The 27,999-nt window shown below is 40.3% G+C and overlaps 1 protein-coding gene across 4 annotated transcripts; it reads right to left on the bottom strand.

Moving 5' to 3' along the window:
- Position 1: 1 nt before the first annotated feature.
- PEX6 (peroxisomal biogenesis factor 6) lies at positions 2–27,749 on the bottom strand. Of its 4 annotated transcripts, XM_088148295.1 has the most exons (17): positions 25,965–27,742; positions 22,966–23,129; positions 22,011–22,094; positions 21,572–21,674; positions 20,829–20,965; positions 18,410–18,521; positions 16,022–16,230; positions 14,345–14,537; positions 13,322–13,398; positions 12,601–12,733; positions 11,776–11,981; positions 11,633–11,694; positions 6,496–6,604; positions 4,127–4,243; positions 3,302–3,379; positions 2,706–2,845; positions 2–1,251 (listed from the first exon to the last, which is right to left on the bottom strand). In XM_088148295.1, exons 1-17 carry the CDS (start codon positions 26,880–26,882, stop codon positions 1,118–1,120), a joined length of 2,976 nt encoding a protein of 991 aa, XP_088004421.1. In that variant the 5' UTR covers positions 26,883–27,742; the 3' UTR covers positions 2–1,117. The 4 variants fall into 4 exon arrangements, 1 of the variants encoding a protein (XP_088004421.1); XR_015797465.1 differs by lacking the exon at positions 2–1,251 and having other exon boundaries at positions 4,131–4,243; positions 25,965–27,747; XR_015797466.1 differs by lacking the exons at positions 2–1,251; positions 2,706–2,845; positions 3,302–3,379 and adding an exon at positions 4,497–4,645 and having other exon boundaries at positions 25,965–27,749.
- Between the last annotated feature and the right edge of the window lie 250 nt (positions 27,750–27,999).

The raw sequence follows: 27,999 nt of genomic DNA, 5'->3' as shown, positions 1-27,999 counted from the left end.
TGAAGCTTGGTTCTAACAGAGTAAAATGGCTTTTCCCATTTCATCTATTTAATGTTAGTTTGGGAGGAGTAGAGTGAAGTTCTTAAATTCTTCCTGTTCACAAAATAAATCAATAATATTTCTGGAGGCAGGGAGTGAATTTCTAAATAAATTTCCCATCACAACAGACAAATGGTAAGTTACCTTTTACCTGATATGGGGAAAAATAACTTCAAATAAATTCACTTCCTGCCTTCACTGTCCATTGTAGTAAGCACCTCTACCTGTTTCTATCTTTTGCTGCTGCACCTGTAGAATAAGGCCTAGAACAAAGAAATTTATTTTAACTACCCACTAGTGCAAGAGCCTTCTTTTAAAAAGTCCCCTCATTAGAAAGAGCAACACTTTCATTTTTGCACAGCCCTATAGCGATGGGGTGGCAAAGAACTACCATTTCATTTTAGATTGACGGTTAACGTATGTAAGGGTCGCCTGAATTCCAAATTTCTTGCTTTGTGAATTTCCAAAAATGTAAAAGGTTATAAAATTCGTAAAACTACCTCAAAGCAGAGAGAAGCCAGTATGTGAGCAAGACCAGCTGTAGGAAACAATTACAACCATATTTTCTCAGTTGCTTCCCTAGAGTGAGAGTACTTAAAATCTGAGTACTGCTGATTCTCTCTCCACTTCAGACCCAGAAAAAAACCACACACACATACACATCCTATTTCACATTTATGGAGAAACGACAGATTCTCTCTAAGTGAATTACATAAATGGCATTTCTGTTTTCCAAATAAAGCAATTCAGTCTTTATTTAGATATCTTTAAATACTTACAGACATTTCCCTCAGAATTCAAAGGCTCAGGTTATTAGTGTCCCAAGATTTCCTGTCTGATGCTGATCACCTTGTATAAGCAATGATCCCAAGCATGAATGAGGACTGATTTGCAACACATCCTATGCAGCTGAACAGCAGTTCCATGGCTACAACTCATTTTTCTAACTCATCTGAATCCATCAAATTGTGACTGAGTCATTGCTATTTCTTCAACAGGAACAATGTTCTCATGCCAACTTTTATTCTGTATTTTTGGAGTTATATGGATATTTTTCTCTCAGTCATGTTTGTTCAAATCAAGCAGCAAATTTCTGCTGGATCAATTTGTATCTATGCAGCTCTGTTTCAGAAACAGAAGGCTGTAACCTTGTTGCAGCTTGTACAAAATCCTCCATGGTAAGAGTGAATTCTGAGCTTTCTGTATCCAGACCTGGAGAAAGAGTAAAATGGTTCAAATTAAAATCCTTTTGGACATATCACATACTGCATGTCACCCCGGGATTGCTCCTGGCTAGGCACGATGATAAAAAATATATATCTTCATTAAAAATATGTAGATAAATGTTGGCTTAAATATTGTCCCTTTGTTCATGCTTAAGTCAGTTCATAGGTGTTGCCTCTTATCGTATGTCTAATCCACTCATGCCTTATACTGAATGGGATATCATTTCACAGGTAACTCAGTATTTCCCTAAAGAAGCCAGTAACCTTAAAGGATCAGTAAAAGCTTAACCTGCAGCACCAGCAGTAACAGAAACAACATACAAGAATACTGGTAGTCCTCATCTTACGACCACAATTGGGACTGGAACTTCCATTGCTAAGTGATGTGGTCGTTAAGTGAGCTGCGCCCAATTTTACGCCCTTTTTTGCATGATCGTTAAGCGAATCACATGGTTGCTAAGCAAATCTGGCTTCCCCCATTGACTTTGCTTGTTGGAAGCCCTCTGGGAAGGTTGCAAATGGTGATCACGTGACTCCAGGATGCTGCAACCATGGTAAACACATGCCGGTTGCCAAGTGCCCAAATTTTGATCACATGACCATGGGGATGCTGCACCAGTCATAAGTGCAAGGACTGGTTGTAAGTAACTGTTTTCAGTGCTGTTGTAACTACAGTCATTAAATAAATGGTCGTAAGTCGAGGACTGCCTATACAAGGAAAAAAATATACTATAGCCTAGAAATAAGATGCAAAACAATACATTTGTTCCTCAAAGTGTGTTTTAAAAGTTAAAGTGTGTTGTCTGCTTCTCCATGCCAGCCTACAGGTAGTCCTCAATTTACAACCACAATCAGGACCAGAATTTCTGTCACTAAGTGATGCGGTTGTAAAGAGAGATGTCACGTGACCGTATCACTTAGCAACTGCAATCCCAGCAATTCCCCTTGCTGTCATTACGTGAATTTCACTGGTTATTAGCCAAGGGCCCACCCCTTCTCTCAAGCATTTATTTGGAGATTAAATCCCAATCCAATTTTCTAGTCTACTATTCAACAATTTTTTTTTCTCATTACAAAAAAACTATTTATGTGGCTGCCCATCTCACAGCCATGACTCTGAGTAGTGTTATAACCAACAATTAGAACAATAATCCAAATAATAAATGGTTGAGGTTGCAAAAAAACCCACATTCCAATTTATAATAAAACAACATCAGCCAGCAGAGTTTAGTCAACCTCCCAACCCAAACTCCATAGGGAACAGCCAGTCTGTAGTGCCTTGCAAATGGCTAAAAGGGTTGGAGCCATCTGGATCTCCATACTGAATGCAAGCCAGAGCTTTGCAAAATACTTGATCAAATGTTGTGTCTATTCATTTCTGTATATACAAATTTTAAGAATTGCTGATTAACATTTGAGCTATCCAGCTTGGTTCCTTACCTTCTTCTATCCATTCCACTTTTCTTCTGATAGCAAACATCATGGCATCTGAGCAGAGTGCATACAAGTCTGCTCCTGTTAACTCTGCAGGGCATTTGTCTAGGACACTAAGAAGATTCACTGATGGGTCCATCTTAAACCTATCAGGAAAGGATATTGCCAAGGGTTTTAGTGTCATAGAAAAAAGAAATGCCATCAGTATATAATCTTGAGAACTGTGGGCAGAAATCTTCCATAAACCACAGGTTCAGATGTATAGCAAACATCTGGGGTTTATTTAAATATTGTGGTTTGCTTAAAATGATATAGAATGAGTTAAACTCCATATGCCAGAGCAGGCAGGAAAGAATGCTCAAGCTTAATACTTATTCACAATCCCCCAGAGCAAGTTTTAGAGCATTATCTAGACATGGGCGATGTGCATATTGATATAAAAATATATTGAGGATAAACTATCCACTTAGCAGATTTATTTTTAATAGTTGAATATGCACTTCAGTTATAATAATTACTAAAGATATGCATTATTTTCTCAAGAACTGTAGTCTTCCTTGTGGTACTGTTATACATTACAACAGCCAGAGACAGGCACTTACTTTCTGGTGATGGCACTCAGTACTTGCAGCTGAGAATCTCGGTCTTCATTTATACCTACATAAACCAACTTATCAAATCTGCCAGGGATACAAAAAAATATTTTTTACAATTAAAATAAGGTACCCATCTTACATATAACATTCCCAGATCGTACATGCACAGCCAGCATTTCACAATTTGCCCCTGCTTTGGTTTACTGGCTTTTATTCAATATACTTAGAATAAATTGTACAACCTCATGTACTTCACCTCAATAAAATATTTGCCTATAGTAAACATTAACCAGAATTACTACAGTACAATAAGTTTTCCATTTTCAATATTCTCCCAACATCCCAAATGCAGTCTTACAGATTCCAAAATAATATAGGCTGATTTCCTGCATCACCAAGTGGATTTATATATTGTGTTGTTATTATTTACTTAACAAATTTATATATAGCCACTCTTCTACCAATGGAACTCTGAGGACTCCCAAAGTATCCCAATTAACCTATTCTTAAAAAAACAAAAAACCCTACTATAGTAGATTTATTTATTTTATTAACACATCCAACAAAAGTAAGCAAGGAAGAATAAACCAGTAATACTGTAAAGGAAACATCACAATTTTTAGCCTCTTTGGGCAGCTAAGATGCTGTGTTTGCATATCTAAGGGGTCAGGAATATTATCCCAACCCTGTAACATGACAGAAGAAATAACAAAATCAAGTATAACGAAAGAGGTAAGTTGAGTACTCTGCTAATCTAGCTTTACCCAAAATACTCTAAAAAGGTACATGGTTATAATAGCAGACACACAGAGAAAACTGTGAACCTTATACCTGCCTGGCCGGAGTAAAGCTGAATCCAGCAGATCAGGTCTGTTTGTAGCCCCAATAACAAATACATCTTGAGAAGAATGAAGCCCGTCCAGCTCTGCTAGTAACTGGGATACAACTCTAGCAAGGGAAACATTTTAATATACTGTCATCAATCTTTGTGGATTCAGTGAACTGGGTAAAGTTCGCTTAACTGGGTAAAACTCACTTAAAAACCAGATGATGGCAAAGATCAGCTGGGGGCGGCAGGGGGAGTGGCAGGGGTAGGTGGTGGCAGCGGAGTGCAGGGCGGCCAAAAGGGCAGAGATGGGAGGGGATAGGTGGGTGGAGGGAGCTGAAGCACATGCTGTGGTCATAAATGTGGACTGGTTACCAAATGCCTGAATTTTCACCATGTGACTGCAAGGCGCTGCAATGGTCATAACTTCAAGGACCAGTCGTAATTACCATTTGTTCAGTGCCATCATAACTTCGAACTGAGGACTACCTGTAAAATAAAGTGACTCTGCCAAGTGGGTACCTCTGTGAACAGAAGTGGAGTGAAGGGTTAGGGTTAGCTGTAAAAAGTGAGATCTTTGAAATGCATGTAGTGGTGCCTGTATAATCTATTAACCCTCACAGGAAGCTATCCTAATCATCATCCCTGCACAAGGGGTTCCTTGTCTTGCAATGCCCACATTCTCTTTCAAACAGCAGCCAAGAATTAACTTGAAATAATCTTGTTAATGTTTGGAGGTGATTTCAGAAACCCTGGAGATCAACATTTCTATGCATTAGATACCCAAAAATTTGTGACATGGGAACATGCAGTACAGTATTCTTACAAATGCCCAGACTCAAGAATCCTTGTCATGTATTACATTATATATAGGGTGCACTAACAAATACCGATTAGAGAAAGTAAACTGATTCAGAATGCAGAAGTCTAGCTATTAAAACTGGTTTCTGAAGAGCCAAACTTATTTCAGTGGAGCTTAAGTATTTACAATAAGTTTTGCGAGACTGTTATCCTTTGCTGCTGAATCTGCTATTTGTTTTATTAAACAGACTACAATACAGGTAGTCCTCCACTTACGACCATTCGTCCAGCGACCGTTTGAAGTTATGAATGCATTGAAAAAAGCGATTTACAACTGGTGCCCGAACTTGTGGCTGTTGCAGCACCCCTGCAGTCATGTGACCAAAATTCGGGTTTGGCAGCCCACCTGCACTTACGACCACAGGGATGCTTCAACTCCCATCACCCGCCTATCTCCCCCATTTGGGCCCCTGCTGCCTTGTGCTCCGTTGCCCCAGCCGACCTTTGCTATCTTCTTGTTCCCGCTCCTGACAAGCTGTGCCCAGCCTGGCTGTTGGGTCAGGACGGGCTGGGCTTCGGCTGCAAAAAAAAAAAAAAAGCCAAAAGCGGCCTCAGAGCCGCAGTGTGCCAAAACGCCACTTTGCAAAAAACTCCTGGAGCATGGCATGCCAAAATGCCCCTTTGTGCCATGGTCCTGGGTGGGGCCGGGCTGGGCTTTTGCTTTGTGCTGCAAAAAAAAAAAAAAGCCAAAAGATATCAGACACCTTCGGCCCAGTCACACCTCATCAGCAGGCGCAAGACGACAGCAAAGGTCAGCTGGGGTGGTAGAGCACAGGGCGGTAGGGGTCTCGGAGTGCAGGGTGGTCAAGGTGACTGCAGCTAGGACTGGGATGGGGCAGCTGTGGCTTCCTGGGGTGTGGCAAGCAGCCCCAGAGCCTCGCAAAGCAAGGTGCAGGGCAGCCAGAAGGGCAGAGATGGAGAGGGATAGGCAGGTGGGGGGAGTTGGAGGCAGTCCCTTACCTTACTGAGGCTCGGGGCTGGCAGGGACCAAGCCTCGAATGGCTTGGATTGGGTTGGGCCCTTGGCTAACGACCTGCAATTCTTGGTTAACAACGGCAACTGGGACTGCTGGGATTGTGGTCACTAAGCAATGCAGTCACATGACATCTCACTTTACAACCACATTGCTTGAGGACCACCTATACAGATATTAACTGCAACTGCAATGAAGGCCAGCATTTGGTAGAAGGAGAGATGAATATAATACATTTAAACCCAATTTAACATATTCACATGATCTAGAACTAAGTCCTGGTATCTTAAGTTCAGGCACAGAAGATATGTGCATAATGAAATAGATATCCCTGCTCTTTTAGCATGCATAATTAAAGCGGGGGGCAAGGACCAGTTTTTATGGAATGCAGGCCAAGAACACTATACTGAGTGTAGATAGGGAAATGTTTTAACATTTGCCCAGGGGGAGTTAAGGTGGTCACTTATAAAATCAGTACTGAGCAAGTCAAAATAGAAAGTAATACTTCAGCATTAAGAGTTGACAACAAGCACCACTCACCTGTCCATCACACCCCCTGAATCCCCACTTCGTCCACGATTGGGAGCCAATGAATCAAGCTCATCAAAAAAGATAATGCAGGGAGCAGCTGCCCTAGCTCTGGCAAATACTGAGGAAAAAGACAGACAGTACTCAGGTTCCACATTCACATTAAAGCCAACAACATATATATTAATTATAAAAGATAAACTATTCTGCCACCCAGGGAGAGATGTGCATTAGGACACATGCTGCTATTGTAAGCATAGGAAGATCAGACTTGACGACAGAATGTCTGAAAAATGGAGCGACTTAATTTGTCTTCCTTAAACAGGCAGGGAGACAGGCCTCTTCAACTGGCCTGCCCCAGGCGACTGATGGACCCAGCAAGGTTCCAGAGAGCGCTTGGGGTGTTCCCTGAAAATCTGGTGGGCAGTTCAGCTGAGGCCCTAGTTGCTGCCTGGGGCATTGGATTGTATCGCTTCTATGCGGTCTCTCCGTGTGTGCCAATCCTGGGGTGCGCCTTGCTTTACCAAGGGGCTCCAGGAGATGAAACATCAGAAGAGATGCCTGAAGTGCCACTGGAGGATAACTCAAAGTGAGTCTAACTGGACATGGGCAAGCGCCCATATTAGATATCACCTCAGAGAGATAAGGGTGGTGAATCGTTTCTCCACCCTTCTTGTATCCACTGATAGCCGTCCAGCAGCTCTGTTTAGGATGGCCCAGTCCCTATTGGGTAGAGAGTGCCCCTTGGAAAATCTGTTGAGCCACTGTGAAGATTATTCAGGCTATCTGATGGATAAAGTCGCTCAGATTCACTCCAACATGGAGTCTGACTGGACAGGTAGATTGTGGTGCATGGGGCATAGTCTGGGAATGTGATCTGGGATGGGTTTAAGCCAGTGACTCCCAAGGAAGTAGACAGGATTCTCTGTGCTGTCAGCATAGCCACCTGGTTACTGAATCTGGGTCCCTCCTGGGTTGTAAAACTGGCCAGGGTGGTGAACCATGGTTGGGTCCTCTCTGAAGAAGGGGTGGTACCTCCTGCCTTGAAAGAGGTGGTGGTGCACCCCTTCTTCAAGAGGCCATCCTTGGACCCAAAGGTCTTCAACAACTACCAACCAGTCTCCAACCTTCCCTTTGTGGGGAAGGTTGTTGAGAAGGTCGTTGGTCTGCAGCTGATGAGAACCCTGGAGGAAACGGATGATCTAAACCCATTTCAGTCAGGTTTCAGGCCAGGATTTATTACTGAGACAGCCTTGACTGCACTTGTTGATAACCTGTGGCAGACATGGGATGGAGACAGTACATCCATTCTTGTGCTCCTTGACCTCTCAGCAGCTTTCAGTACCATTGACTACAGTATCCTTCTGAGCCAGCTCTGTGGGTTGGGGATTGATGGCACTATTTTATGGTGGTTCTCTTCCTTTCTCTAGAGCCAGTTCTAGTTGGTGTTGGTTTTGGGGATGAGATCACTCCCTAGGCCCCTTCTGTGTGGGGTGCCCCAGGGTTCTACTCTCTCTCTCTTCCTTTCACATGAAGCCATTGGGTGAAGTCATCTGCTGGTTTGGGGTTTGGAATCATCGGTACACTGATGATACCCAACTATATCTTTCAACCCCAGGCAAAGTGAAGCTGTCTAGGTTTGTCGCAGTGCCTGGAGGTTGTGCAGGTTTCAATGGGGGAGGAATCCTACCAAGACTGAGTGGCTGTGAGTGTTTGGGCCACCCAAATCTGGGGATATTCTATTTTTGAACTTGATGGGGTAACACTTCCCCCTTCAAAATTGGTGCACAATCTGGGGGTTTTCCTGGACTCACAACTTCTGCTTGGAAAGCAGGCAGTGGCTACCACCAGGAAGGCCTTTGGACAACTTTATCTGGAGCACCAGTTGTGCCCTTTCCTAAATTGGGGGGGGGGGCTTTTGGACAGCACTCACACCCTAGTCATCTTATGGCTTGACTACTGCAATACACTCTACATGGTGCTGCCATTGAAGAGCACTCAGAAACTTCAACGGGTCCGGAATGCAGTGGTGTGAGCAGCAATGTGCATGCCTCAGTATGCCCATACAACACCTCTGCTTTCTGAGCTGCACTGGTTGCCAGTTTGCTTCTGGTGCGTTTCAAGATGCTGATTGTTACTTATAAAGCCCTACGTGGCACAGGGCCTGATTACTGGAGGGACTGCCTGTCTCCCGTAGTATCTGCCTGGCCAATTCAATTGGACAGCGTTGGCATGCTCTGGGTTCCTTCAGTTAAACAATGTAATCTATCGGGACCCTGGAAGCGCCCCTTCTTCGTAGCAGCGCCTGCCCCCTGGAATGAGGTTGCCCCTAAAATCCAGGCGGCCCTTTTGCTGGCTCTTCACCCAGCCTTTGGCAAGGGAGAGTGAGACTCTTCATTTCATTCCACCTGGTCTGTCACGCTTGCCATATTTCATCTTTTTTTTAAAAAAATTATTGTAAAAAAATAAAATTTTATTGATGTGAAATGCCCAGAGTCGCTGGGAGTTGGGTGGCATACAGGTTTAATAAATTATTAGCATTATTAAACGGCTGCTTGGAGGCAGGCAGACTAACAGTACACCATGTCTGCTCCACCACCTACTGTCCTTGCTGGGCATACTTTTCTTTAGTTTTTCTGCTTCCCTGCTTATTAAGTTTTGAAACCTGAAATGCAAGTTCTTGAAACTGGCCTTTTGCTAAAACGTTTGCACAGTATGTCTCATCTTGGGGAAGCATGAATATCCATTCCTTAATTCTAAGTATTTTACACCTCTTTTCCAGCAGAAACTTTCCAGAATGGATCATAACCAAAGGTTAAAATAAGCAGCACCATTTAAAAATAGATATATGTTTCCTTGATTTATATCTTGTCTTTCCTTCTGGAGGTTGACAGTGTATATAGTACCCTCTCCTCCAATTTTCCTCCACAACAACCCTGTGAAGTAGATTAAGCTGAGAGAGTGTGACTAGGCCAAAGTCACTCAGTGAACTTCCATGACTGAGGGTCAATTTGAACCTGGGTCTCCCCAGTTCTAGTCCAATACCTTATCTGCTACCAAAGCAGTCTGAAAGGGAAGCAGCAGTGGAACACAAGCAGTCTGTGTCACTTCATAAGCCTTGCCTGTAGGGCAGTGCAGCTACCTGGATTTGAACTGGAAAATGTTATTCTGACATCAGCAACTTCTTAAAGAGGCTCTATTATTTCTTCTGATCTGCTGAGTGATCCTAGGAAAATGTGTGTTGATTTTAGGAGGTGCTGATCAGTACTATGTGCACATCCCCACATACTCTGAGTCACCTTCCCCCTTCAAATTTGGAACACTGCACAGCCCTATTGTATATGTTGGAGAGGCTTCAGAATATAGCTAATCATTTGGAGACAGCCACAGTTAAGATCTCATATTAAAACAAAACAAAACCTTTCCATGTGTTATCCTATCTCCAAAAAATAGTTATGGGTTAAAGTGAATTTCATAATTGATCAATGTAATGATATAAACTATTCTATATAATTTCTTCTTTAAAATTCTGTATATTATGATGAATTTAGCACATGGTAAAAAAAAAAAAAAAGTACCCTTTTCTCTTTTTACATTCCCTCCTAGCCTGGAATTGCCTTCTGCCTTAAAAAAATTTTTTTTTTGCTCATATTAGATTGATTTCCTTATATTCCCAGACAGAGCTTTTGCCCAGCTTTCATTCATGGCCACTGCCTCACCATGCTGTAAGCTCATCATCAGAATAATTTTCACTTCTTCACTGTCTTTCCTATGTGGCTGAGGATGGTTTACATTAAAACTTTAATTTAAAAACATAAAACACATACAGGTAATCCTCTTTAATGACTGCCTTGTTTAGCGACTGTTTGCAGTTATGATGGTGCTGAAAAAGTAACTTTATGACCAATCCTCACATTTACAACCTTTGCAGGTTTGTAAAGCAAAGGAAAGCTGAAGTAAAATCATAAACACAGTTGTGGTTTCACTTAGTGACTACTTCGCTTAATGACCAAGTTGCTGGTCCCAATTGTGGTTGCTAAACAAGGACTACCTGTACATACAATTTAAATACATAAAAAAGCAGATTAAAATCAACATAGAACTTATATATGAAAAACATTTAAATTACTAAATATGATTCAAAGCCAGGCTGAAAAGCTGGACTTTTAAGAATTTCTTAAGGGTTCTAAAGAAGATAAGACTCCTGAGACCTACTGAGAACATGTTCCACAACCTAGGAGCAAGGACTGGCCCATGTTACAACAGACAAGCTGGGGGAGCCCGAAGATGGACTCTCCTGACAATCTCAGTGAGCACTGGGGATACTGCATAAAAAGGCATGCTCTCAGGTACTTAGGCCTGGGTTACCTGAATGCATGCCTTTCTTTGCAATATCCCCATTTAGCACTTTAAAGGCAAATATTCAGTTTTGTATTTTAGTAGGAAACCTATGAGCAGTCACTGCAACCGAATAAGAATAAATATTGTTCTTTTCAAGTAGCCCTGGAGACCTAATCAGGCTGCCACATTTTGAACTAATTGAAGTTTCTGAACTATATACAAAGCCGCTATTATATTCAACACATTACAGCAATCCAGTCTCAAAGTTACCAGCTGATGCATTATTGTTTGCACCAATATTTTCCTTTGTGGGATCATTCCTTCCAGTGTCCAGCTTCTCAAACTTATGCCACCATGTGTCTTGGGCCCTCCACGCTCTTTATTTAGCAAATGATAAATTCTCATCTCATTCCCATCTCTATTACAGCTACTGGTGATCTGTATAGAGAGGTACACTAGCTAAGCATTATTTTCCTATAAAATAAAACGTGTATTGATTCATCTTGAATAGTCCTGAAATCTATTTTCCCATCTGAAGAAACTATTTTACCCTATTTACTGGAGTACAGTATATGATCTACTCTGTATGTATCAAACTGCTGGGAAAGACCCCTATGGTTCCAAAGTTTGGATATATGTACACACCCGCAAGATTATCTGCATGCATAAATGCAGCAGCCACAAAGATATGGACATTTTTTCAGGTCTGAGTGATCTGCAGAATTATACTTCCACTTTAGTCTAGCTATAAAGGAAGCTTTCCCACAGAGCTAAGCCCTCCAGGTAAACACTACAGCTTCACACTAACCTTCACGGACATTCTCTTCACTCTGCCCAACATACATGCTAATAAGTTCAGGACCCTTTACACTGAAATGAAAAAATACAGGGTTAGTTATTCCAATATTTCAATCTCCAAATTTTCCTGACCCCTTGTATCACAATACCCACCTGAGGAAAGTCATGGTGCACTCTGTTGCTACTGCTTTAGCTAGCAATGTCTTCCCTGTTCCAGGAGGACCATAGAGCAGAAGGCCAGAGCGGTGAAGGCCTAAAGACAGTAGCTCTGGGTGTTCTACTGGAAGCTGAATGGTGTCCAGGATCTCCTTTTTTACATTCTGAAGCCCTCCAATATCTTGCCAGAAGACTGAGGGAATCTGCAGGAGATAGTAGTCTTAAAACTTGCTAATGCTATTACCCTATTCAATATACCCAAACCAACAATTATCAAACATGCCTTCAAAAACTGGAAGACACTATTTTTATTTCTACTGAACCACAGCTATTGCACACTACCCTAATCTCTGCCTCTGAAAGATCCCTCAAGGTCCCTGAAGGGTGGTGTTCACATGAAATCTTTCATACTGTGTCTTTTATGTCCTATTCATTATTTTTACAGCACTCTTCTCATATCTATACTTTATGCCTTAAGATAAAAAAATAAAGCAAATTTTAACAAAAAGTGCCTGAAAATTTATAGGTAGGGGTTGATTTATTTTATCCTACATTTTATAGCAAATTGCCTATTCTTCCTGTAGTTATACACTTTGTTTTGTTTTTAAAATTTATGATTGGCTATTGTATTGATTAAGTTGCTCTTTATAGCTCTTTGCAACTATAACTCTGAAATTTCATAAAATACATTACTGAGAGCCCAGAGCACTATAGTTTCTCTTTATTTTAAGATCTACTCTATTTATTAGAGTTATTCATCAAAACAGGGTGGAATGAAAACTTTGGTATGTTCCTGAGCCTTGTACTTATTAAGAGTCATACCTTTGGGGCTCCTACTGCCTGTGAATGAGCATCATGGAGTTTATCTAGTGCAACACTGAAATCTTCTGCTAGAAGAGGGAAACCAGCAGCATAAAAATCATATTCTTCCTCCTCATTTGGTCCTCCTGGGAAGCTGGTGAAGAAGGAACAGAAAATATCAGACTGCCAGTGAAGTGGCTGGACACACACACACACATTCAGCAGGAGACAAATTTTAAAGCAACTAGATGATTCTTCCTAAAGATGTGGCTACTTCGTATTTGAGAAGAGATGCTTTGCTGGCATTTACACTTTTTTGGAGTGCCCCTTCCAAATGCTCAGTAGTATGTGAGCAGATATAGAGAAGAAGGAGATCTTCCCAAACTGAACAATTGCATTAATGCAGTAGCAGATCTAGGAACTATGGCTGCAAATAGGGACAAGAAACTGCAACAAGAAGAAAGTGGAAGTTTATTTACATGCTTTGAAAGGTAGCATGCTTTTACCCACAAATATGCATTCTGTTTAATGCTATCAAAGTTTGCCCAGTAAGATGTTAATGATAAAACTTGACATAAACAGGAAATCAAATCTCTCCCTACTGCTGCAAATAGCTTGAAAACTGATCTCATTCTATCAACACTTAGTTTAAATGTCACATTCCAATGTGTCAAACAAGAAAGGTTTACACCTGCAGTTACCATCTAAATTCTCACAAACCAGAAAATATTTATTCCAGTACCTTGAATTCTGTATCCTTGTACAGGCAGCGCGGCTGCTGTGGGAAAGTAAAGCACAGAAATCTCCTAGCACAAAGCCCTGAAAACATGGAATAAAATATTGGTGCAGCAAGTCCCATAACAGACAGACAAAGAATTCTGAAAGGAATGGGTGAAAAGATTTCATTTTCTACATAGAAAAAATAGTCTGTATGAATTGCTGTGTGAAAGCCAAAGCAAATAAAATCCTTCTCTCTCCATTTCCTTAACACATTATGTGAGCATATCAATGAAGTGACAGAGGTAATGCTTATACTGTATTGTTTGAGAATAGTTTTAAAAGAAGTAGTAAACAATACGTCATTATATGTGTCATTATTTCCCAACCAACAAGGTCAAAAGGTAAAATTCTGAAAGTTAAAATCCACACATCTGGAATGCACTCTTCATTGCTGCTTTCTTCATCATTCTTTTATGGAGAACCACTTTTATGCAAATTTTTACAATTATGGATTCAGTTTATACATTTATTTACAATCATTTGCAAGTCATAGTTCTAGGAATTTATAACAAAAACAGTAAAACAGAAAATATAAAAAATAGACAGAAAAACAGTTAAAAGCATCACATATTATAACCATAAATATATTATAATGTGTGATGATTATAATAAAACTATTTAAAAAACTGTTGCTATCAATGGACTGATTGTGCTATCTGAACACTGCCCTGAAAACTATCTTCACCATTTTACAGAAAGGTGTCAGAGTAAGGACACATCTGGCCTTAAGGGGCAAGCTGTTCCAGAGGGAGGGGACTGCTACTGAGAATGTCATCCTCTGGGTCCTAACCCCCAATCTTTTTTGGGGTGGATGCTCAGAGGCCTCCTTCCCTGCTAAGTTGTGTAGGGCAGGCAGATTCTACATGAAAAAGATGGTCCTAAGGAGTTACAATAACCAAGCCATCCTATGGCATTTTGAGATCTCAAATCTAGATCCCCCCTATTTCTTTGTCTCTTCTGGCTTACTGCATTCACAGACACTCACCGCACTCTGCTGGGCTAGCTTGGTCAGGCTTACTTCTTTCCCCAGTGGAAAATTCTGCGTTAGCATGCTAATAATGGCCTTCCTCTGCTCTTCAGTTGGTGCTTCAATTTTCATCTCATGAAGAAATGCTGTTTGCACATCTGAAGGGACATCTGCAAGCTTGGTTGTTGTGCCTACCACCAGCACAGGATAACTGTTAAGAAACATACAGATCTGCTGTAAACATTTCATAGCTATAGTCAAGAGATAGGAAAGAAACACCTTGGACTAAAGTACTTTATCCCAGTCATTTGCATGATCTGTGGCATCATTTCTGTATTTATTAAAGACCACTATTTTAATCCAAATCAAATTCCAAATCAAATCAGACTTTTTTGGTCAGATTCAGACCAAATTCAGACAGGAATCAGACTTCTCCAAGAAATCTGAATCACAACCTTCCTGAAGCCTCATTAGGGATGCCAAATTCAAAAACTCTATAGACTATATTCTGCAAAAATGTATACATTTCTCTTGAATGTTCCATATAAGGGCAACTCCAAGATAGGGAATGGGAGATAGTAAGTGTGTAATTTGTTGCTCAATTCAATCCATCACTGTCCTATTACATTTTCTGTTATTTTGATGCCATCTGAGAAAAACACAATCCACCTGTTTTTCATTCATCATATCTCCAGAATCTCTAGCTCAGAATTCCTTCTGAAATTTTACAGATTTCTTACCTAGGAATACAAGAGTGCAATGCATCATTTTCCTATAAACAATTCACAAAAACATAAATTCTTTTTTTGTTCTTAAAATTTCCAAACTGGAAAAGCTGGTTTTGCACAAGATCCTCTGAAGGTATAAAATTTGGCAGGCACAGTACTATTTTAATTATTGAGCCTGCACATTCCATCCAATTTCCAGTAAAGGAAATTATCAAGAATTTTTTTTTTTTTAAATTAAAGTTATAAAGGCACCAGGCCCAAAATACCACCACTTTCTTGCTTGAACTTTGCTATTTTCTCAAGATGGACTATTGTTCCTGAATAGTTATCCAATTTTATCACATTGAAAAAAAAAATCCAGCCAGAGAGATTTGGATTTGGCCTTGGGTTGATCAGGGAGCCTTCAAATCAGTATGAGAAAAGGAAGATCACTTTCCAACTTATGGAAACAAGGTTAATCTTGTGATCTTTGTATATTCTTGGTTATTAGTAAGCTGCTGTGTTTTCTTCAACATAAATGAAGGGTATTCATAAACTTCACTAAAACTGCCACAAGTTCTAACAGACTTTGTTTAGCATCTCTTAGGGCTGATTAGAAGGGAGAGAAATAGGCTGGTAATTCTATTATCCAGTTGCCCATAACACACACAGCTTTCTACTAGGATTTCTGAAATATATGAAAGCAATCATGAATCTCCCACATATTGGATTTATGTGCACTCTTGTTTACCATTCACAAAAAATGAATTATAGTAATGCCACCTCTCTTTTAGTTTTATTCTCATGTTTACTGCATTACTAAAATTATTGTTAAAAGACTCTAGAATTTTAAGAGTTAAAGTTATTAGCTAAATTAGAGGGCTGCTCTCTTGTAAAAATCTGAGTTTTCATCAATACCCTAAACAGTAAAATTCTTCTCAGTAGAACCATAATGATGGGAATCTTCCGGAGATGTAATAGTATATACCTAGTATCTGTCTCTCTTTCCAAGAGAAGGTGCCTTAGTGCAAGAATGACCCTGGAGTCCTCCCCCAATCCATCACGTTCTCTTCCCAGCAGCTCTACATCTTTCATCAGCAGGACACAAGGACTATAGAGCTCAGCTTGTGAGAAGGCGCTGTGTAGTTTTACTTCTGTAGATCCACTTGTATCACCACACAAAGCAACACAACCCACCTAGCAGGAAGTCAGAGAGCAGAGATGAAGGAGACAGCCATGTAAAAGTGAAGATAAAACTTCAACAGTGGAACAGTTACTATGAGTATAAAACATTTGGACAATGAGATAATTCTACTGAGTAAAATTAATTATTTGCAAAATAAGGCATCTCATTTATAAAATTAACTGGTTGTCCATTTGGCTATGCAAAACATTTCAATTATAACCATTTCAAGCATTAAACTTCACAAACCTTCCCATCTCATGGCAGACTGCTATTTCAAGCATTTTGGAAATGTTTGGAGCTTGAAACAGAGCTGCTTTGAGCTTGGGGCACTTCCAAGATGCTCAGAATAGTAGTTTCACATTCAAAAATGAAAAATCCAGAAACGTTTGCAAAGTTTTGCATTCAAAACAGTTTTGCACATCTCTGGCATATAACAATCATTCTCTCTCATACACAAACTACTCTCACAAACACAAGTACAGAAGTACGCACACATCCTTGTTTCCAGCAAAAAAAGAAGAAAGAATCAGGGTGTAGATGTGGGAAAGGGAAAGGATAGCTGAACTGGATGAAGGAGAAAGAGGGGAAGAAAACTGGGTGCCAAGGAGAAGAGTTAACAGAGAGGGAATGGAAAGAAGGAAAAACCCTGGCAGGGCATTATAAAGAAAGGTAAAATTTTGCATGCAAGCAGTGACAAGCAATAAAGTTGAAAGATAAAACCTCCTGCTTGCATATAATATAAACAAAAGAAGTCCAGGAAAGCGTTAGGCTGGACAGAGTTTGTGTGACTAGGAAACTTTGAATTTGCAAAAAAATTACCTTTACCTAATCTCATTTTTGCCTTGGCATGATTTTATTAGGGTAAAAGATGAAAAACTTATTATGATCTACCTAAATCCAAAAGAAACAAAAGAAAAACCAAAAGAGCCTTCATCTAGAATCTCCAACCTATTATTCCAATTTTCCATTCTTAACTGAGACATGACAGCTAGTTTTCTTTTTATACTGTACACTATCACCATCTCTTGAAGTAAACTGATGGAGAAAAACAAAGGGTTTCTGTTTTTTAACAGGTATGAGAAGAGATTTCTAGCAGTGGCAAGCTATGATATATGGGAAAGAAATGTGGTACCAATTGAAATCTTATTTTTGCATAACCACTAAAGGAAATAACAGCCCTAACTCTTCCCTTCCATTTCTCTATATTCTTACAAAAAAATAAGCATGAATAAGAACAAAAATAGCATGCTTGCCTACTGCGAGGGAATCTACCAACTAAAAAAAATCAGTATTATAAAAGATCCTAAGGTAACTTTTAATTCTGAGGCTTCATAACAGTGAATGCAGTGTTTATCAGTATAAAACCAGGATTTTAAAAAAATGGGATACTTGACAATAAAGCTTCCCTAAAAAGGAAAAAGAAAAAGACACACTTGGAAACAGCACAGACAGCATTACATTACAGCATCATCAATTGGAGGAGAAATGTATCTTGATCCAAAGGATGCGAAGGAGGCCCCAAGAGCCCAGAATTGTTTGTTTGTGGTTTTTTGGTTAAGGGCATTCCAGACATGAAAGCTTTTGAAGAGAAAGTAAAAATGGCCTCAGTGGCTTCTCCCAGCTATGATTCTGTAAGAAAAGGAAATTCCTTTAAAAATGTCCCATTCTTTTGCAGCTGTTTGCACCACCTGCACCATTTTCCTTCTGAAAAGAAGCTGATATAGCAAGAGGCAAAAGACAAATGCAATTAGCACTTAACTGAAAGGTTCTGCTAGAGCAGAGGTCAGGAGTGTTCAGTCCTCTAGATCAGTGTTCCTCAACCTTGGGAACTTTAAGAGGTGTGGACTTCAATTCCCAGAATACCCCAGCCAGCATGGGAGTTGAAGTCCACACCTCTTAAAGTTCCCAAGGTTGAGGAACACTGATCTAGATGTTGACAAACTATAACTTCTAGTAGTCTCAGTTAGAATGGTCAATGGTGAGAGAAGTTGGAAACTATAGTCCAGCAACATCTGAAAGATACCCTGCAAGAGCAAGGTGAAGAAAAAGAGTGTTCAACCTCAGAGAGACTCTGTAAAGAAATCACTCTGCTTTACCATGCTCGTGGATTGAAAAGCACATTTCTGTTTGAAGATACCAGAATATTCTTTCGGGGCCTTATTCTGAACGTATTTAAGATTCTAAAACTACCTTGAAGAAATGAAGATTGAGGCGGCTACAGGCAGCTCTGACAGCTGTCATTTTCCCTACACCACTGGGTCCTGAAAGAAGAATGCTTCCAGATCCATTTAGCAGTGTTTCCCTGAAACATAGAAAATAATAATTTCTTTAACACATTTTGCACACAAATCCCCCCCCCCCAAAAAAGGAAGGGGAAGAGGGAGACTGCAAGAACACACAATGGAGGAGCTCTAAGAGGTTAATGAGAAATTTAATTCATCTTAAAGGAAAGAATCTGGAAAACACCAGCTCTTTTCTCACCATGTTACATGCAAGGAAGCAATGGCAAGAAGTTTGATATTTTCACATCACTTCCTATATCCTAACACTCCATTTAGGGTTATGATTTATAAAAGGCACACCTAAGCACTTTGCATAAATGGCACTGAAAGAACCTATTGCTTCATAGAGGCTAAAATAAAGCTTAGAAATGCAGAATCCTCAAACATTTGTCCTCCAGCATCCTTTAGCATACCAGTTGAAGGCTGGAACCTCCTTCTGTGTTCAGAGATCTTTTGGAAGACTTTCCTTACTTTTCCATGTCTGTTCAATCTTTAATGTTTTTACAGATGTTCTTGTAATACTGCTTATTTTCTAACAGCTCTCTGAAATTCTTTGTTAAAGTGCTTCCTGAAATCCTTGTCTTTCTTGACTTTAGCTTCTCTTTTCTTCTTGGCAATTTCCACAATTCGCTCTGACATCCAGTTTGCTTTCTTCTGTTTCTTGACAGAATACTGTCTTGGTCTTTGACAATATTTTTTCACATTCATCCTTAAAATTTTTTAAATTTCATTCCACAGTTCCTTAGGTTCCCAATCAACAAGGTTCAAGACTTCAAAGCAATTCCTGATGTTCTCTTTGAAAACGGTGAGTATAAGGTCAAGATTGGATTGCAGAAACTGGTTGGCTTTCTTTTTTCCCCTTTAGCTTAACTTGGAACTTGCACATGAACAATCTGATCTGTCTCATAGCCAGTCCCTGTGGAGTTATAACACCTTTGCTGATATAGCTACAGGTAGTCCTTGGGTTACAACGGCAATTGGGACTGGAATTGCTGTTGCTAAGCAACGCAGTTGTAAAGTGCAATGTCATATGACTGCATCACTTAGCAACGGCAGTTCCAGCAGTCCCAACTGCTATCGTTAAATGAGGACTCCACAGGTCATTAAGCGAGGACCTCATGTGACCACGACTTCTGACTTCCTGACGGTTTCCCCATTGACTTTGCTTGTGGGAAACCGGCAGGGAATGTCAGAAATCATGATCACATGACCGCCACTCACTGTGATGTTGCAACTGCGAGCCGGGCACCAAGTATCCAGATTGCAATCACATGACCATGGGGATACTGTCACGGCCAGAATTCTGAGGACCAGTCATAAGTCCCCCTTCTTCAGTGCCGTTACAAGCTTGAATGGTTGCTAAACAAGTGGTCGCAACCTGAGGACCACCTGTAAGCTCTTCTACCTCCACGGCAATAATATAGTCAATTTGATTTCTGTGTACTCCATCTGGTGACATCCATGTATATAAGCATTGTTTTGGTTGTTTGAAGACTGTGTTAGCAATGAAGAAATCAATAAATTGGCAGAAACTGATAAGTCATTCTCCTGTTTCATTTTGGTTTTCTAGGCCATACTGTTCAACTACTGTTTTAGGAACAAGCAATTTAGTAGATGCAGGTATAAAATACCAACCCTGATTCCAGAAGAATCCTAAAATGGCTGCCATACTTCTCTGGTCTACAGAAGTGTCATATTTGATGTGCACTGTTGGTGCCTAGAAGCTTGAAAAAGTACCCCACAGTACTTGAAGTAGCTAACCTGTTCTAATGTATTTTGTACCAGTTGTATTTTGGGCCACTATTAGAAAATGCCATTATTTTGGTTTTTTTCTAATAGGTTATAGTTAGCTACTCTTCAACCCAAAATTGACTGAGTACAGTAAGGGCTCTTCTAAGTCTGACTTGGTCAAAAAGAAAATAGCTGCATCATCCACATACAGTAAAATATGGAGATGTTTGTCCACTATTTTGGGAGCATGTAGATCACAGTCTCTCATATATTTGATTTGAGGGTTGATATAAATGCTAAATAAACATGGGGTCGAAATACAACCCTTCTCACACCTTTCACTGATGTTATTGGATCGGTGAGCTGCCCATTGGCAGTATACCACACTCTAACTTTTGTTTTGTTTGTTCATATAGTCTGTAGATTAGTAACAGCAAGTATACCTTGAATGATCCTGCTGGGATTATATACTCTTGACGTACATTCCTGGCCTTCTTCACTCTCCACCACCATCACAATGAGGCAGCGCAATGGGGGTGGGGGTGGGGAAACGGGACACTACTACATGGTAGAATTCAAATCCCCAGATGACTTACCTATAGTGTAAATGAGGGCCAAGGATGTCACAGAGCTGGTTCACTGCACTGCAAAGCCCAGCAGGAGACAAACTGCTCCAAAAACTACAGCCATTATGAGATGGAAAAGATGGAATAGCACTGTTTGTAGAACCTACCTACAAGATAAGGCAATAATACCAATTTTTTCAACCAGATTCATTAAAGGAGGGAAACTACTTTGTGAACACCTTTGATGTTGACAGCCCTTCTGAATTTTAGCAAAAAGAAAAAAGAAATTGTTCCTAGTTTTGCTAAGAAGAAAAAAAAAGGGTGTGTGTGTCAAACTTTGGGAGTAAAAAGATACCCCACTAATAAGCATTACATCTTTCTCAGGTTTTTATATCCAATGTCATAGCCATTGTATGCTCTGAAAATAAGGAACATTTTTTGTTTAGGTCCATATTTCTTGTGGATAATCTAAAGGGAGCCCTATGCTAGTAGTGACACTGCTAAAGCCACTGTGGAGAGGAAGAGATGAAGTGAGTTTTTTATCTAATACTGCCCTTTCTTGTTTCCCTAGTGTGCAAAATCCAGACCCCACTTGCAAGGACTGAACAGTTTCCAAAGAAATGTTAAATTAGGCTAAGAGCCACCCAAAATTAAGCACCACAGTTACTTATTTCTGTTTAGGTCTAATAATAAGAGCCATACATTTAATCATATTCAAAAGCTCTGATGTCAGTACTACAGTGAAATCTTTACTTCATATACTATTAACTTACCAGGAACAAAGTAGTATTCTGAGTATCAGCTAAGTACCCCATACTTTGCTGTATTTCCTCTGCTGGTAATATCTTTTTCACCTTGAAGCAGAGCTCTGGCCATCTAAGGAAAGAGCAAATGAGTTAGAATTTGGAGCCAAATACTTTTGTAGTTAGCAAGAAGTATAACTGGAATAATTAACTTTTGTGAGAGGTCAAGTTTCCAATAGCTTTGCAACTCGTCCCAATTGTCATCAAACTTCACTTATTACCACCATTATCATTTTCTGACTTGAAATATCTAATTCCACAGATCACTGTAGTACACCAAAATCCAGGATAACAAGTTTCTAACATCCTAAGTCAACTCTCCCGAGACACTATTTCAAAGCAATCCAAACTAATAGTGTAGTTATTAAGAGTAAGTAGCCCATTTAGCTTTTAACAAACAGTAACATACCTAATAAACTTAGCTGAATTGTCTTCTAAGAACTCAGGATGGCCAACAGTTGGAAGACACAGAATATCCTCCTCTTGTACAAGCCTGCAAAAAATATCTATAATGAAGAATTATACCATTCTGCCTTTTTCTTTCTTTCTTTTTTTTGCATTCCCAGTGAATCTAAGACAGTCCCTTCATTTTAAAGATACATGAGACAAGTCTAGCCTTCTTTTCAGGTAAATACCCAAGAAAAAATAAAATATATTTGATACTGCAGTGGACTAAAAAAAATGTTTCAAATATTTCTATTTCTGTTGAAGAAACAAGATATAGTACAATAACATCTTTAAACAGGTCAATGAATATGTACTTCTCAAATGTGGAATTATCTTTATTAGATTAAGATTTGCTATAGAAAAGTATCATCAATAGGGAAAACTTTTCTGCAGAGTGAAATACTGCTGCCTTTTAAATCACATAATGAAATGAAGTTGTAACAATGTACACAGGAAAAATAGAGGGAAAAGCAAATAGGACCAGCAGTTTATATCCAATTTACAATATAGATCTTTGAAAAGTACAATGTTTTGGAATTAACATTACTGGCTACTGAAAAAGGGAGAAAAATTGAGAAATTACTAGAAGTAATAAAGGAATTTTAGCACATGCATGTACAAACACACAAAACAGAGAAAAGGTTTAATATTAGGGCTGTCTCAGACAAGTCTGTAAAAATTTTTTAATTGACATAACCATGTTACTCCAACTAACGATTTACATTTTATACTTCTTCAGTATTCTTGTTCAATAAATTATGAAGGAAATGAAACCACATTTTTCAAATATGGTACATGTACACCAAGGCCATACCCTGTTCAGTGTGCTTATTAGTAAAAAAATAATAGCAAGATTACCCTTTTATCTCATAAAAAAGGATCAAAGGTCAACTTGTTATCTTTACTAAAAGGCTAACCTGGGAGTTTGAAAGTGCTGGTAAAGAATTTGATCATAGATTCCTCTGGTGTTGTAGGTTGGTGAGGTCACAATCTCTATGTGTAGTTCCTTGGCAACAGGTGGCACAGATAGCAAAGATCGACTTCCTTTTATCTCTTGGACACCAGTAGCTTCCCCATATCTCTATAGAGAACAAATATCCATATTCTGTTAATATGGATTAACATAACATAATTAATTTTGCTATATATGCTTAAGAGCTAGGAGACTAAAGTAATATTACTTTACAGCAACCTGCAAAATATCAATTCTATTTACATTTAAGCTTTATAATTATTGTAATTATCTACTGCATTTCATTTTTCTAAGTCCTGGCAATTTATGACCCCCTCCTTGCAAAATAAAGGGCTTAACTTCTAAATGGCCCCTTTCAACCCTTCATTTCTAAGTTAATTATACTAACTTAAGATTACACATCTCATGAAATGGACTCTAGTCCATGAAATATGTATTAATTTTTTAGCTTTCAAAATATCACAAGAAAGAAAATTGGTCCTGCTGCAGACAAAATATTGGATTTAAAACTATGGTCATCCAGCAGAACAGAATCTACTGATGAAAGAGATTCCTGTGTCCTCTCCTCCTTTCCCTTCATCCCATAGTTCTCATGTACCTCACCAACATGGTCTGGACACTGAGGGACATGGGGGAAGCAAAGAGGAAAGGAAACTCCAATTTTGTGAGCAGGCTGGCTTCAGGACCTGAATTTATTTATTCTATTTTTGTACCTGCTGCAATCAAGGGAATCTTGGTGGATTATGAACTTAACAATAAAGCATCCACAGTATAAATAATGTTACATAACAATAAGTGTGCATATTTTTTCCAAAAATGCTTTGAAGTGTGCAGAAGTATGAACTCAAGAATAAAACATCTACAGTATAAATAATTTTGCATAATAATAAGTAATATTGAAGCACAGATAACATCATAGAACAATCAATCAAAAGCAATAAAACCTAGAATTTTGTGGAGTCCTTGGTGCTCTCTGAGCTTGGTTGTTTGTTTGCAGATGTTTCATTACCCAACTAGGTACACTGATGATGTTACCTAATTGGGTAATGAAACGTCTGCAAGCAAACAACCAAGCTCAGAGAGCACCAAGGACTCCACAGTTCAACCTTGAGCTACATATCTTCTCTTCTATTAATAGAAGAATTTTCCATATCACTGCTACTTCTCTAGAAACTCTTCCAAAGCAAGGTATTTTCTCCTCTCCACTGCTATAGTTATGTCTTGTTACTTTTCAACTACAGGTAGTCCCTGGGCTATGAATGCCCAGTTTAAGGACAACCCATAGTTAAGAACAGAGCCTACTATAGCAAAATTCGAGTTAAATACACAATTCAAGTTAAATACACAATACTACTTATACAGTATTATACAATAATATTGTTTCAGCTTACATATAAATTCACCTTAAGGACAGACCTTGGAAATGGAACTCGTTCTTAAACTGGGACTACCTATAGTCTTCTCCAATCTGTGCTCACAAAGTATTTGAATTACAACCTGCTATGATGCTCAACCACTATGACCACATCAGGAAAGTATCATGTTGGAAAAACCTGTGTTAGATCTATGAACTGGTATTATCTTTTCTCATTCACTTACTGGTTTAGTTATGTAATTCTTTACAATACTTCCATATTTTTTTTTTTTACTAGAAATGTGCTTTGAAGTGTGTAGAAGCACAAATGTAGCACAAGTCTGCAGCTTCTTAAAACAACTGTGTCATTTCCCAGGATCATGGGACAACAGCAGAAGGCAGCCCTCCAATCCCAAGGACACTGATATTTTAAAGAGCTGCAAACTGACACTACATTCATGCTCCAAACTATCTTTCCCAATTATTTTCGAAGCACTGTACAGCCCTGATTTTTTATTTTAAATATATACCATATCATCAAAAAATGCTGTTCAATATACCTCCACCACCCATCTATTCCCATGTATCCAAAGTATGAAGAACATCCAGACTTTTCACCAACTCAACTTAAAGACAACACTTGATCATCATGAAGTTGTCAGTTACTCACTTTAAGAAATCAGCATTATTTGCAAATAAATTTAACAAAAATATATATCTGCCATGGTACATTATTGACATAATCTGTGGCTTACAAATAATAGACCCATTGTTTTCAAAGCTTTGTAAATTTGTCCAGGTTGTAAATTAAGCAGCAAGAAGCCATCACCTGGCCAGCAACTATTTGCTATCTGAGGCTAGTACAGGAATGCCCTACCTCCTCTAGTCACTCCATTATCTTTCTGGCATGGACTGCAGTAGAGGCCAGATATCTGGCTTCCTTAGAAGCACCTGTCCACATAATACCTGATTGGCACTTTCCAGAACACTTGTCAGATTCTACATGAGCTCTTTTTTTTTTTTTTTTTTTTGGAAAAGCAGGTCTACTGGTAGCTTGCATGTTGGGAAGGGGGGGGGGGCAGAAAGAACCTACCAGAAACTGACTAGAGCAGGGGTTCCTAAACTTTTTGCCATCACACCTCATTTTAGTGTAATCTTATACACATCTCTCCTAAAAATCCAAACACCAAAATGAACACAAATGAACAATGAAAACAATACAATGAAACTTTGGGAAAAGTGGATTTACTGTAAAAATGTAACTAAAAGGTTCTTCACACCTCTCCTGGACTCTATCTGCACCTTCCCAAGGGAGGTGCACTTCACAGTCTGGGAAACCCTGGACTACAGACAGACAAACAAAACCGTTCAGGTTTTGAAAACAGAAAAAGCCACCGGAGCGTCTCTGGCTAGGATCCACTGATCTGATCTAAATTCAGTATCTTCTCTTATGCTACTCCAAACCACAGTTAACCACATTATACTAGACAGATCAATTGCCTAACTTGCTCTAAGGAGGGGTTAATGTTCAATCTACAACTCCACAGTACTAGCAGGCATTTGCAATCCCATTCCTCAGCAACGCCCACCTGTATTTTCAGGAGGCTCTCTTCCAAAGGATCGCAGGAGAGGTTGAAAGCCAAACTGGCAGGAATCAACGCATTCTCATTCAGAAACACGTCCGCAATAGTGGCTCGGTGGTGCCTGTCCTCGATTTCTCTGGGCGCGAAATACCACCGGGGCCTGAGAACTTGCACAGACGCCAAGTGGCGGGCTGCGCTCCACTGGAAGCCTCCCTCGCGCCTCCGCAGCACTACCCACTCCCCTTGGAAGAGACCCAGGCTGTGCAAGCAGCCAGGGGTCACCCAGAGAGACTGACCTCCCCCGGTGTCTCCTTCCCACAGCGCAGGGTGGCCCCGCTCCGCCCGCACGAGCCGCTCCCCGCCGTGCGCCCACCCGGAAACCAGAGGCGCCGGCAGGTCCCGCCGGTCCCGGCTCTCCACGCCGCTTCCCAATTCAGTCACAGCCAAGCGAGTGCCGATGCCCAACAGCCCCTGGAGAGCAGGTCGGCTCTCCAACACGCGCAGCCCGGAGCCAGGCAAGATCTCCCCGCGCCGTACGAGGATGCTGGAGCTCGAGCCGGCCCACGGTCGAGGAGCCCGCCCTGCGGCTCCCGCCGCGGCTGCCCCCAGCAGCACCCAGCCGAGCGGCGGCGGCCTCCGCACCGGCCAGACCCTCACGGTCCTGCCCGCGACCAGTCCCAGCCGCCGCAGGAAGGCCCGGCTCAGCCACAGCTCCGGCGGTGCGGCGGCTTCGGCCTCCAGCAGCGCCGCGCACAGGAGTATCGGCTGCAACTTAGTCCCTGCCGGCCGTACGGCCAACACTAGCACGCCGCTCAGGCCGGCCGTCGCCCACTCTCCCTTGGCCGGAGCCAGCAGCAACCCCGTGGCCGCTGGCAGGTCCTGGGGAACCGGCTCGTCCAGGCTCCGAAGCACCGCCACCGCCATGGAAAGGCAGCCGCGTAAAGTCCTAGAGAAGAAGAAGCGAGGGGAGCTTCACTCCGGAACCATGGAGAAAGACGTAAACCACACACCATTCCAAGCACTTCCGGTCTGAAGCCAACCGGTTTTCCACCCCTGCGCCCAACTGAAAAGTAGATCGGCGTGGGAACGGAAAAATGCCAACGGCTAGAGCGGTGTCGTGGCCAGCAGCGTAGATTGCATAAGGGAAAAAAATAAGATGAGTTCCTAGCTTATAACTTCCGGGTAAATTTTCAAACTTCTTAAAGTCCTTCCTCCGATGAAAATAGGAGCTTAGCTCTCCATGGAAAGCAAGAAAAAGAAAAGAATTTTAGCAGCAAGATTTACGCGACAGCACCCTTAGCAAATAAATAAATAAGCAACCAAGCAAGCAAATTAAATAAATAAATACAGGCGAACTGCAAAGTCAAGGATTGCTTGCTTTTTTTTCTTATTTACGTTTCGTTTCACGTGGAAAATGTGAAATTTTCCTACGTTTTAACACTTCTGTGAAGCAGAAGTGCGGCAACATTAAAATCCTGGGTTTCCCAATTGTTTTTCTGTGGTTTCAGAAAATTCAGAAACTTTCATTTCTTCTCTAAAAGCTAAAAGACCCCCCCCCCCCGCCGAGATTTGGACAGTTCCCATCGTGAGGGTGTTCAGGATGGCCTTAAAGACGTGGTTGTTCTCCCAGGCCTTGGGACGGGGTGGATGGAACCCCCCTTGTTAAAAATGATCTATGTGTTTTGTTTTTGTGTTAATGTTGTTTTCTGGAATGTTATTTCTCTTATTGTATTTTTATTTATGTTATATTTGTATTCTGTTTTATATTGTGAGCTGCCCAGGGTTGTTCTGAGGTTAGGCAGCACTAAAATCAAATAAATAAAAGCTGTTTGAAAATTATTCTGTCAAATTAGGAAGTGTGATTTGAATACTACAGATCTATTGGGACAGTACATTTAGAAAATGTAAAGTAATGTGTTATTTTTTACAACAAAAAGTATGTTGGCACATTAGACTAATTTGTAGGATTGCAACAGACTAACACAGGATGCCTCTGAAAATGGTTACGTTATTGTTCATTGCTGTTTTAGGTAGCCTTAAT

This window comes from Python bivittatus, unplaced genomic scaffold (genome assembly GCF_059951505.1).
Source record: "Python bivittatus isolate LINGU-HERP-01145 unplaced genomic scaffold, Pbiv_v1 ctg000020_np1212, whole genome shotgun sequence".
NCBI lineage: Eukaryota > Metazoa > Chordata > Lepidosauria > Squamata > Pythonidae > Python > Python bivittatus.
The sequence above is the reverse complement of the archived record's forward strand: the minus strand, read 5'-3'. Positions and strand labels throughout refer to the sequence as shown.